Raw genomic sequence first — 12,725 nt, forward strand, 5'->3', positions numbered from 1 at the left:
GAATGACATTTTGCTCCAAGAGAAAGCAACGTTATGATGTGTGAGTACAGATGCACGTGCCACGCAAAGGGCAGCTTTCAGGAACTGTCTCCGCTGTGTGGACTCTGGACCCAGGGCACCAGGCTGAGTGGCAAACACCCACTGAGCCTTATTTATTATATATGAGTACACTGTAGCTGTCTTCAGACACACCAGAAGAGGGCATCGGATCTCATTACAGATGGTTTTGAGCCACGATGTCATTGCTGGGATTTGAACTCAGGACCTCTGGAAGAGCAGTCAGTGCTCCCAACCACTGAGCCGTCTAATACAGCCCCGCTAGTCAACTTTTTAATAAAAATGGTGTCACTGCCCTGAATTCCACCAATCACAACTTCTCTGATTTTGCCTGTATTCTACCCAAAGCACCTCTGTTCTTGTGGCATTCTGTGTGGCAGATGATGCAAACCACAGTAAGTTACCAAAGGGAATTTTTACGAGTTTGGAATAATTTTCTATGGAAAGGATAAAATTCCTTAGAATAAGATGTACAGGTGTTTTGTCTGAATGTATGTGTACCTCATGTGTGAGCCTGGTACCAGCAAGGCCAGAAGAGTATGTCAGATTCCTAGGACTGGAAGAACAAACAATTGTTAACAGTCATGTAGGTGCTAGGACTCAAACCCTTGTCCTCTGGAAGAGCAGCTAGTGACTTCTGGGTCATTCCTCCAGTCCTTGGAAAATTATCTTGAGGTTCTCAACTTGTGGCTCTTGAGGTTGTATTTATTTACATTAAAATTTTTTTTTAAGATTTATTTATTTATTATATGTAAGTACACTGTAGCTGTCTTCAGACACACCAGAAGAGGGCATCGGATCTCATTACAGATGGTTTTGAGCCACGATGTCATTGCTGGGATTTGAACTCAGAACCTCCGGAAAGAACAGTCAGTGCTCCCAACCACTGAGCCGTCTATACAGCCCATATTACAACTCTTAATGGTAGCAAATTTAGTTATGAAGTAGCAACAAAATTTTATGGATGTGGGGAGAGGGGGTCACCATAGCATAAGGACTTGTATTAAAGGGTCACAGTGAGCACCACTGTCCTGAGGGCAAGAAAGGAAGTCAGGAGCCTGTTTTTTAAAAGTTCACATACCTTAGAATCAACAGGAGCCCTCTCTTCACCAGAGGCCACTGTGGTCAAAATTCAGAGACAGAATAAAGAAAAACTACACCATTTCTCCAAATCCTTCATTTAATATCAGGTAATGCTTCAACTCAAAACACACAGTATTCATACCATAGAGAAAAGGGCCCTGAGGGCACCTGAGTCATGCATGATGCAGTAAATAAAATCTTGACCCAACCTAGAGAGATCAGTCACTGTCCTAGAAGGATGGTATGCTCTTTTTGTCTCCACATTTCTCCTTCCAAGATGGACTTAGTAAGTCCATGGAAGAAAAAAAAATTCAATCAGTGGAACTAATGAGGCCCTGGAGGGTAGATCAGGTTGTAGTTTTATAAAATGTTTAAGAAAAAACAGGCCAGGCCTCCCTGCAGCAGCCCAGATATTGGCTGGCCCAGTGGCCTGCCCTCTGCAGCTAGAGGGAAAGGGTGACTGTGGGCACTGGTGTATGTCTGTGATGAAGCAGCAGAAGACCTTCCTGTGAGCATGAACTAACAGCCGCTCCCCCTCAGCCCTGTGGTGCTGCAGGGAAGCTGCCGAGAGTGACTGCTGTGCACAACATGTCCAGTGAGACCAATTATGGAGTCTAATGCAGTGAGTTAATTAAGTCATTCATAGAGGGCTTATTTTTCAGAGACAAGAAAAAACAAACTTCACGCCTTAAGCAGAGATACTCCACTCTACCCAATTACCTGTAACAAATGTCACATCTCCAAAAACCATAGACCTTAGACTCTGCCAGGGTTTAAGTGCAGGTAACAAATAATCCAGCTCTTCTCTTCCAGCCCAAGCCCTAGTCAGCAAGACTGTTCAGATCTCAACTGAGACAGACATCTGCAGTGAGGAAGGCAGCTATTGAAGGAGTTCAGGAGCAAGAGAAGAGTTTGCAGTCAGTGCTGTCAGTTTCCTTTTCTACTGATGTCTTCTTCCTTCAGGGCAAACTTCCTCCTAAGGACCTCAGAGATAAGGACAGCAGGGTCTTCTTCCTTCAGTAAACTCCGGCTCCTGGAGACACAAGAGCTTGTGTTTAGAGAGCACTTGCTCTTTCTGGGGCATGGTGTATGTGCACTTTTTACCTCCCGAGTCTTCACAGCAATTCTGTGAAGCACCTGCCAGTGCGTGTTCCCGCACCTATGGGAAGATTTCGCATGCGGACCTGGAGTTAGTGTTTGGTCTTTAAAACCAAGCTATCTGATCTGGATCCCATCTCCTAACTAGAATGCCTATATTTCTTACACAGCTACAAAATATGGTAAGATGAAGGCCTATCCATTAGTTGCAGTTCTGATCTTACCTCAAGAGGGTCTGCAGTAAGTAACTGATGGCTCAGCCATTCTGATCCTTACTAGTTTTGGAGAGTACGACCTGGATTATTCTACCACCATCCTCCTTAGATGAGCTGTTTGATTGTGTGCGCCCCCACCCCACCCCCCAAAAGATCAAAAGCATAGCAAAACATCTACATTATAAGGAACTGTGCAGGGGCTGGGGATTTAGCTCAGTGGTAGAGCGCTTATCTAGGAAGCGCAAGGCCCTGGGTTCGGTCCCCAGCTCCGAAAAAAAGAACCAAAAAAAAAAAAAAAAAAAAAAAAAAAAAAAAGGAACTGTGCAAACAAACTGAACTCTAGGATAGGTACACATTTATGACAGAAGAGCATCCTGGATACTCTGGGAATAGTTGTCTGAAGCTGTTAACTTGTACACTTGTTTCCTGGAGGTGCTTTACTGGTCTTTGAAGAAACAAGAAGGTCAAAGATTGACTTCAAATCTGAAAGTAAAAGGACTGTCTTTGGTCTAATCACATTATCTGAACTTTTGCTGACCTGGTTAACTGAACCATTCTTTTTTTTGGTTCTTTTTTTTTTTTTCTTTTTTTTTTTCGGAGCTGGGGACCGAACCCAGGGCCTTGCGCTTCCTAGGTAAGCGCTCTACCACTGAGCTAAATCCCCAGCCCCGTGAACCATTCTTTATTAGAGAAAAAGATGCCAGGGCACTTGTGGGGCAGGTTTGGCCAAGGTTTTGTATCTAATTTGGTCCAAGAAGCCAAGTACTAGAAGCTCAGCTGGTGACAAATGTCTCTATTTCTAGCACTTAGGAAGCAGAGGCTGAAGGACCGCAAGTTCAAGACCAGCTTGAGCTACACGAATAGACAAGCAGTATGTTTTATATCACTGACTAGAAGAAAAGGAGCTCAGGGCCAACCAAATGAGGTGAGGTGGCTGCTACATTTGGGGGAGTAAGAGATCAGAGAGGAGACTGGGTCTGCAAGTTTCAAGGACAACTATACTGGGCACCCACCACCAGGCTCCATGTCCAATTAAGGTGCCCAAGAACAAGGTCCCCTGTAGTCTCACTACATCTGGAGTAGCTGCAAAGGACAGGCTCCCTGAGGCAGTTCTACAGCTTGTCTACCAGGAACCGTACAGGAGGCTCAGAGAATGGCCTTGCTTCAAACTCCAGACCTGCTCAAATTCCCTCAGATTTGAGCAATGTCAGCCACGGCTTCATTCTCTGGGTATTGTGCTTTGATGAGTTTAATGTGTACAAATTTGGGCCAGGTGCAGTGGCTCATGCCTTTGATCCCAGCACTTGGGAGGTAGAGGCAGGCAGATCTCTGAAAATTCAAGGCCAGCCTGGTCTATAAAGCGAGTCCTAGGCCACCCAGGGCTTTACTATGAGACCTTGTCTCAAAAAAACAAAAAAACCCCAAAAAGCCAACCAACACCTTAAATTTGAGCAGGTTTGACAAGTGGCCAGATTTCTATGAATTTTATATAATATATATGAAGGCATGAGTGGTGGCAAATTCCTTTAATTCCAGCACTCAGGTGCAGAGGCCAGCCTGGCCTACAGAGGAGCTCCAGGATAGCCAGGGCTACACAGAGAAACCCTGTCTCTTGGCTTTCAAGTCCTTGAACTTGAAGGTTTTACACTACAGAGTACTATACATAGAGTGCAGGGCCTGCAGAAGCCAGAGTGTGCGATCCTGAGCTGGAGCTACAGGTAAGGAGTGCTGTGGGTACTGGGAATCAAACTTTGCAGGAGCACATAGTGCTCTTAACCACTGAGCCATCTCACTATCTTATACAACAATAAAACCTCCGTTACAAAATTCTCCGTCCACCAAAGTTAGAGACACCAGTATGTCCTATAAACCTTGTTTTGAAGGATAGAGCATGTAAACTAAAAGGCTACTGAATCTGTTTCTAAACCAATGCATTGGTGTTTTGCCTGTATGTATGACGAGTTACAGACAGTTGTGAATTCCTATGTGGGACCTGGGAATTGAACCTGGGTCCTCTGGAAGCGGTGCTCTTAACTGGTGAGCTCTCCAACCCACGGCTGCAGTCTTAACACTCGATTGAGGTAAGTTACTAGCATGAATGCAAAGTGCTGCTTCCTCCTCAAACTAGGTCCTAGTCAGTCAGCAGGCTTTGTGAATGCAGCAACTTGATCATTCACCGTGAGCTAGGAGTGACCAAGAGATTACCAGAGCTGTCAGATACTCACAGGTCTTGGCTCTGTTTTATCCGATGAAAATCCTTCAGGATGCCCATCATGTCTGCAAAGCTGCTGGCCTTGGACAGAGAGATGCAGTCATCCTCTTCAGACGAGCTGCAGGTAGTTTTGTGTTCTGATTTGCAACATTCAGGGCTGGCAGAACAAAGCAGGGGGATTGTTGGAAGCTCGGGGACCTCAACCTCAGTCTCCTCAGTGATGTCACTAATGACAAAGGAAGTTGTAGAGTGGAATGAGGATCCAAAGCAAGGCAAAGGAGAGGAGACATTTGAACTTCCTGAAGATAAGAAATCTGGCGTTAATGAGGCCGAAGCTGAAAGAGAAAACAATAGGCATAATGGACACCGGGCTGAGTATAGCAGTGACCTCACAAGCACTACCCACAGAGCACACTCATCCCCTGGGCTGGCCTCATGACATGCCTGAGTGAGGTGCCATGGGTGGGATGTCCTCAGGGAGTCTCTCCTGAGAGCTCCACCTAGGCTGAGAAGCACTGGCTTCTAAGTGTCCAGGGCGGAAACCCCTTCTCATAGGAAGCCACGGCTCCTAAATGCTCCCGTTTTGCAGTGGGATGTGGGTCTGAAGTCCCATTGCTTGTTTTTCCCAAGACAGTTCCTCTGTGTAGCCCTAGCTGTCCTGGAACTCACGGAGATCTGCCTGCCTCTACCCACTAACTGCTGGGATTAAAGGTGCCCACCACCACCTGGCTGGAAGCCCTGGTTTAATCTGAAGCCAAGCGAGGCCTGCATCTCCTACATTTGTAATTTTCTCAACTGGTGATGTTTGGCTTAATATTTTGAATTCTATCTATGAGCTTGAATTGTTCTAGACAAAAATCCCTGTTTTAATTGAGACAGTGGTTCTTCAGAGTTCCTAAGATGTTATTACACTTATTTACTGTGTGTGTGTAGGGACAGGTCAGGGACAACCAGAGTCTGGTCTTTGTTCCCCCATGTGGGTCCTAGGGATGGAGATGGAGCTCAGATAGGCTGGCTTGGTGGCGGGTGCCTGCTGAGCACCTCAGAGCCCTGTGCCTATCTTCCTGAGTCTCAGACTGTCATTTGTCATTTTTCTCATCCGTATCTTGCTCACTAATCAGGGGCCGGGAAAGGACAGACACACAGACACACAGACACAGACACAGACACACACACACACACACACACACACACACACACACTCCACCCCCCCCCCCCATGCTTGGCGTGGGGCTCCTACCTGCATCTGCTGCCACTATTTTAGCAATCTGGCTGCGCAGGTGGCTTAGTTCATCCTGCAGCTCAGTGGTGCGGCTTAGGGCAGGCAGGGCTGGCTTCTTCAGGGCCAGGAGCCTCTCCTCAGACCCACGCAGATTGGGCACTGAGGCATTCCGTTGCATGACAATCAGAGGGCTGGGCTTCCAGGTATGTCTCAGAGGGCGTGTATCGCTCCTGGGCCAGAGAAGGGAAAAGATGTCTTACTACAGACAGCTGGCCACTGTGTATCCCTGATTAAATTCTTTCACCCCACAGGTCCCACTTCCCTTTAAGCCCACAGCTCTCAATCCTATTGCCCGTCAGCCTCTTATAAACACCCTCCTGGCTCACTGCCTCATTTGGTAGAAACTGCAGCAACACCTCGATTGGTAGAAACACCAGCAGGGCGGCTGCTGCCTCAGCTACCTGACCCGAGCATATGTCTCCTCTTCATCTGCGGCAATCCAGGCGATGTCAGCCAGAGTCGGGACTGGAGGCACATCTTTCAAACACAGGTCAGAGATGTTGGGCAGGGTCTGTGAAAAAGCAAAATTCTACATTTACCCAGCATGATGACAGCTAGTCAGATTAATGCAAAATGGGACACCAACCCACTAGGTGAGGAAGGCTTCCTGTTTACAAACCAGGCTATTTAATGGGACTGGCCTGAATTGCCCCTCCCCCCTTTAATGTATTGCCTGTTCGATGTCTGTACAATGTGCATACTTGGTACCCACAGATGCCAGAAGAGGGTGTCAGATCTTCTAGAACTGTAGCTACAGACAGGTGCCCATGGGTACTGGGAATCAAACCTGCATCCTCTGGAAAAGCAGCTACTGAGCCATCTCTTCAGTCCCATATACTAAATATTAATACTCCTATTACATACTACTCTGAAGAACCTGTGTCCTGAATTGTCTTTGCTCAGCAGCACCTGACAGTGGGCAAAGCCAACTGTCAGGAAACTTCCACAGTGTCACATTACACAGCTTCATTGTCCTTTGCTTGCTTCTGAGTACCCAGGACCTCCCCAAGTTCCTTTGATAGTTCTGGACAGTGTTCTGTAATGACACACTTGTCTGGTAACTACACACTTCTAATCTTACCTAACACTAACTGATACCACTTCTAACCCCGGATTCAGTTCCTGCACAGACCCTACCTACCTACCTACCCACCCACCTACCTACCTGCCTACCTACCCACCTACCTACCTACCCACCTCCCTACGGTCCTCAGGCCTGTGTCTCTGCCTCTCTCTGTGCCAATAATGCTTTCACGTCTCCATTTCCCATACTTGCCACCATAACCACCTAACACAGGCTGGTGCTAACCAGTTCTTAATGGAGGCAGCTGAGTCTAATCAACATTATTTCATTTTTCTACCACAGAAGCAGGTCTCAGACTTCGCCCAGACAGGAATCCCTACTGGAGAGTGGATGCTTTTAAAGCCTCCATAGACACAGAGTAAAGAGCCTAGTAATAGAGTGGCCATGTCTGGACAGAAGAGTATGGGGATTTGAGGCCACAGAGAAGCTGGTGAGAAAAGCAGGTCTACTCAAGAGTCACAGCACTCAGGTAGGGAGAGATGCAAGGCACAAACGCCTCAGCTCTAACGTAAGCCATCTGGAGATTTGGTCTAGCAAAGGCTTTTGGGCCTGCTTTGATTAAAAAAAATGCATTGCTGGAAGCTTATAAAATCTGAGTCACTTAGTAGCAACAAAGATAAGATGAAAGACCGTCAATTTATGAACATGCTGGAAGTCTGACTGTTGTGGTCACACATCTGTGTGCAATTGGAAAGGCATGGAGACCAGGATCTATTATAAGTACTCAGTAAATGAAAGTGACCAGGAAAGCAAGCAAAAGCCTTGGCAATTGGCACAAAAGCAGCATCTTCCTCCCATACTCTGAGCCTTTACTTTTCTTACTCTTCCAGTATACTCACCTCAAAGGATGCCCGTGGACAAGGTTTCAGGGGCAGATTGGTCCCAATTCTTCTTACCACACTGCGAGCAGCCCCATGTGGCTTGTTCTGCCAGATTGGGATAGTCTAGAGAAGAGAGACAGACAACCCCAAACCTCAGAGGAGTCCAACTACTGTTCCTTGCTTGCCTTTCTCTTCTTGGAGGTGAGTCGAGGCAACTGTTAGGGCTAGTCTCTACGCCTGCTGCTGCTTAAGTAGTCAGTGGTTGGGAGATCTAGAGAAGGAACTAGAATTATCTGGTGATATGACTGTTCTGGCTCCCTGTACAAAAAAGTAAAAAACATGGACTTCTGAAATACGAAGAAGTAGGACTCCAGCCTTGCTCAATGGCAGGGCTTCAGGGAGAAGCAAAAATGAACTGGTGTCTCAGGACCTTGTATAGTTCTTAAGCAACACAGTACTCTGTCTCTCTAGCCCCCTGCCCTGGGCCTCCTTACCACATTGGCTTCCATTCCTGATGTTTCAGCCAGCTCCTGCACCCAAAGGACAAGGCACCCACAGGGAAGGCTGGAGGTGTGACTCCTTCATATCAGGCCATTTCCCGGAGCATGAGACTTCCTTTCCTGCCAAACACCCCAGAGAGCAGGGACTCAGAGACACAAAACACCTCTGCAGAGCCATGCTAAAACCAACACTGCAATGTTTAAAGGAAGAAAGCAAGCCCAAGAGGCTGCCTGTCCTTGTCCCTGGCTTTTCAAAACCCAGACCCATTACAGGCCATGTTTCAGACCTGCCGAGAAAGCCTGGCCAACCCAGGGAAACTCCCAGGCTCTAAGTTTAACTGAGGCAATGCCTAAAGATAGAACAGTTTAGTGGTTACAAAGCCCAAAGGAGAGCAAAACCAAGAATGCCGTCCAAGCCTAAGCATTTATTCTTGAAATCAAGTGGATAAGAAAGAATCAACAGCCAACTCATGCTAATTTCAGTCTACTGGGCTATGGGCTTTAAGTGCTTTTATGAGCTTTAAGTGGTTGTAATGCATCACCCCACCCCAACTGCAGCATTCTGTCAGAGCCGCACCTCCAGTCCCAAGAGCCTTTTCCTCTTTTTCCTTATCTAGGACTGTCTTGTAATGTTTGGGACGTTGTGTTCTTCATTGGTAAAATGGAGAAAGGTATAGTTGCCACTCTAGGCTGCTCTAAAGGTCAGTGAAATAGGGTGGGTAAAGTGCTCAACAAAATTTTTTTTTCTTTTCTTTTTTTTCCGGAGCTGGGGACCGAACCCAGGGCCTTGCTTGCTAGGCAAGCGCTCTACCACTGAGCTAAATCCCCAACCCTCAACAAAATTTAAAACAAGACAGTTATTCCTGAATTTTGAAAATTCATTTATAAGGTTAATATGCAAAGCAATACTGACTGTACCTTTCACAGCTGCCCTGGCATAGAGTTCAATCAGTGAGCTTTTTTATGTCCACTAAAGACAAAAATGCCCACCAGTGCCAGGCATGTAGACATTTGTGCTTTTAGGGAACTCAAGTCCAACAGGACAGGACCTGGACACATTTTCCTATGAAAGGCTGGGCATCATTAAGAGGCACACTAGGCAGGTGGGCATATAAGGTGACTACAGCCCAGGGCCCCATGGTGAACTCGGAGAGAATAGGAAAGTGAAGGACTTCTAAAGAGGACAGAGCATCCCAAGAGATTGCAAAAGGTAGACCAGAGGTCTTTGCAATTCCTGGGTGAGGAGTCACTGGAGAACCTCAGTCTAGTTCTCAACAGTGAGGAGATAAACTGGATGGGCAGTCTCTCTTAGGGAGAGTTGTCATGACGTACATGGAGAGAGGAAAGGACTTGTCTGGCCAGTCACCATGCGGCTGTTCAGTGAACAGTGTCTGATACATGCAGCCCTGTTGAAGCCTAAGAAGTCCCTGTGTGCCAGAATTCTTGCCAAATGTCACCTAACTATGCTGCTCTTACCATTATGCCCTCTCCTGTGTTGCTTCATCTCCACAGACTCCAACCAAACGTAAACCTCAGGTGACAGCATTTAACAAGCTGTCGGTCCTATTGCTCTGGTGTTTAAATCTTTCAACTCTCCTAGACGCCACAGTCCTGCTAGCAGGGTGTACCCCATCTTCCAGCTCTCTTCAGACCAACCGTTTGGCAAGCACAAGACTTTAGGTCATACCCCCTCCCTAGTCCTCTGCTGGGACCATGCATCTACCGAGCCACCAGCTCCCAACACACCTTTTCTGTGTCCCAACAAAATTCTTCCTTGTCCAGCTCATCCCAGCCCCTCGCACTCTGCTCATCCATCACTCTGTCCCTGGCAGCTTGGGTCCTCAGTTCACTAGGTAGCAGCCTGAAGAATCGCCTTCCGAGGCTGCTCAAAACTGGAAGTAACCAAACGGCCCACATCCCTGCCTCTGCCAGCCACTGTAAGCGCTTAGCTTTTAAGAAACCGCTGTAGGCGACACTAACTTAGCTTCGAGGCCCCGCCCCCCGCGTGCCCGCTAGACGCTCTTGCCCGTTCCGCAAACTGGGTCTTCACACCTTGGCGCTGCCGCAACCCCTTCTGCGCTGGCCGAGCACGCGTCTTTACGTGCGGACTCTCTCGGCAGACCCTCTCTGTTCCGAGAAGGGCCTCGACCCGACAGTCCTGGGCCACTGAGAAACTTTTGCCCAGCGGTGCCTGGCGGACACCCGGGCAGTGCGCGAGGGTCTCACGAGGCGCGAATGGTCAGCCAGATGCAGCACCTTGCGACCTCAACAACGCGTCCCCAACCCCGCGACGGCGACCCGGCTCGGGCCAAGGTCGGTCAAGTCCTTACCGCGCGTCCAGCGGCCCTTGGACCCACGGGCCGGGCCGGAGCGCACAATAGCCTCCAGGCCGGCGTAGGTCCCAGAAACGCCGCGCGGCCCGGGCGTATCGCACTCCAACGGCTGGGTCGACCCCAACCGCTGAGTGACTTGGCCAGCAACTACGCCTCGGGACTAGTGTCCTCACTAAGGGGGGCAGACAGCGGCGCCTCCCGCGAGAACTTGCACGGGAATAGGGAACGCGCGCTCCGCTGCGCCGAGACGGAGACGCCGGTGACGCACCGGGTCGCTCATCGAGCCCGCCTTCTGCGGTACCCCGTTTAGGGCTCACCTCAGATTCGAGCTCCAGACTCACCTCAGCCCCTCCTACCACAGTGGGCGGCCAAGCCTCAAACGTCCTCACTTCCGCTGACCCGCCTCCGGAAGCAATCATTTGCAGCTGCGCGGCAAGCCACGCGCCCAGGAGAGGCGGGCCTAGCAAGGGGCCGGAGCGGACGCGGCCTCTGAGTGGCTTAGCGTCAGGAGGCCACACCCCTCTCCAGGCCACGCCCCGTTCCCGGGAAGGTCTGTGCTTTCATCCGTTGAGTTTCCTTCCGTGATTAGTTGTTGCCGTGGGAGTTGCTTCCCATGTTTAGTGTCAACAAACTTCTGGAAAGCAGTAGTCTGCCAGTGTTGCTGCTCAGCACCGAAAATAGTTGGTGCTGTCCCTACTCCCTGCTGCAGGTCTCCGAATCCTTTCCTCATTTCCGCCTTTCCTGTCTAGTCTGGACTCTCGTCCCGTTTCATGCTTCCCAGACGCAGTTCCCAGCAAAAATGGCTGCTTTCGCCTTGGAAAGGCATGCCCTCCAGTGCTTCGGAGTAGCTTTCTTCTATTTAAAAGCTCATTGTCTCACACGCGCACATACACGTACACACGTGTGCAGCATAATTCAGTCGTTGATTAGATAGGTGGATTGATGACACGCGGAGACTAAAAAGCTCTCAAGAGCGCTCTTTCTGCTGGTCTCCATGGCATCCAGTTAATGGGGACACAATTCCTTCTCTGCACATGGCTTTGCCTGACTCACCAGTTGTATTCCCTTGGTCCCAAAGCCTGTAATTCCCACCTGCCAGGGACAAATCTTTTGGGTCCGTGGGTGGACAGCCCTATGCAGTCACAATGGGCATTATGCCCAGACCTGCCCTTCTACACCCATACATGCTCTATTGTTGTCCTCTTGAAATTACAGTTCTATGTTGCTGAAGAAGGGGGACTGCCTGAGAAATGTGTCCTTAGATGACTGAGCTGTACACACATTATAGAGTGAGTACTTACACACACCTATGTAATATATTACATACCTAGGGGAATTGGTAAAGCCTATTGCTCCAGACTACAAACCCGCACCACTGTAACTGTGCTAAACCCCAGGGAAGTTGTACATTTACATCTAAACACAGATAGGGCTCAGGCCAAGTTCTAGATAGCTGGAATTTCTCAGCTCCTGTTTAGATTGTTGGGCTTCACTGTGACCAGAGCCACCACGTGTCACACCCGGCTATTTAAACGTTTCTTAGGTTTTTCTTGTACTTCATTTTGCACTGGTCCCCATAAGATAGATGAGTGGTTATAATGAAGCCCTAACCTGGAAACTGACTTTACCTCTCTGTGTAGGTGAAAACAATATGGTTTCAAGAGACTGGGTTGGCTCTGCAGCGTGGTTTGCAGAGCCTTTCTTCTGTGGAAGGCTAGGCATTGACGTGCTGTCTCAGCATGTTCCCCTGCCTTCCAACTCAACCTTCGTTTACAGGTCTTCTCCATCCTTACACCCTGCCCACTGTGTGTGTGTGTGCACTATGGTGCTGCCTACGAGGAGGTCAAAAGACAACCAGGAATCGCTTCTCTCCACCATGTGGAATTCAGGGACTGAACTCAGGTTATCTGGATAGCGAACACCTTTACCCAGTGAGCCATCCCACCACCCCTACAGGTACACTGCCTCCCATAATTACCTAATACCTGTCATACGCTCAGCTTCTAGCGAGTTCAACATCAGGACCATTCTCAACACAAA

General features: G+C 48.7%; 1 protein-coding gene across 3 annotated transcripts; it reads right to left on the bottom strand.

The window, feature by feature from the left end:
- Positions 1-1,219: 1,219 nt before the first annotated feature.
- On the bottom strand, positions 1,220-11,020 carry Mtfr1l (mitochondrial fission regulator 1-like). 3 transcript variants are annotated; one of them, NM_001013935.1, is made up of 7 exons: positions 11,003-11,020; positions 8,347-8,472; positions 7,871-7,975; positions 6,349-6,458; positions 5,906-6,117; positions 4,679-5,000; positions 1,224-2,173 (listed from the first exon to the last, which is right to left on the bottom strand). In NM_001013935.1, exons 2-7 carry the CDS (start codon positions 8,359-8,361, stop codon positions 2,068-2,070), a joined length of 870 nt encoding a protein of 289 aa, NP_001013957.1. In that variant the 5' UTR covers positions 8,362-8,472; positions 11,003-11,020; the 3' UTR covers positions 1,224-2,067. The 3 variants fall into 3 exon arrangements, with proteins under 3 accessions (XP_006239187.1, XP_038965567.1, NP_001013957.1); XM_006239125.5 differs by lacking the exon at positions 11,003-11,020 and having other exon boundaries at positions 1,220-2,173; positions 8,347-8,478; XM_039109639.2 differs by lacking the exon at positions 11,003-11,020 and having other exon boundaries at positions 1,220-2,173; positions 4,679-4,964.
- Positions 11,021-12,725: the final 1,705 nt, after the last annotated feature.

The sequence above is a fragment of the Rattus norvegicus genome, chromosome 5 (genome assembly GCF_036323735.1).
Source record: "Rattus norvegicus strain BN/NHsdMcwi chromosome 5, GRCr8, whole genome shotgun sequence".
Taxonomy (NCBI): domain Eukaryota; kingdom Metazoa; phylum Chordata; class Mammalia; order Rodentia; family Muridae; genus Rattus; species Rattus norvegicus.

Bases quoted from the DNA above. Each gene is read 5' to 3' on its own strand.
- Mtfr1l (XM_006239125.5), bottom strand. The intron at 6,459-7,870 runs GTGAGTATACTG...GCTTTTTCACAG, and splicing joins GTCCACGGGCATCCTTTGAG to ACCCTGCCCAACATCTCTGA. The intron at 6,118-6,348 runs GTAGCTGAGGCA...TCTCTGGCCCAG, and splicing joins GAGACATATGCTCGGGTCAG to GAGCGATACACGCCCTCTGA.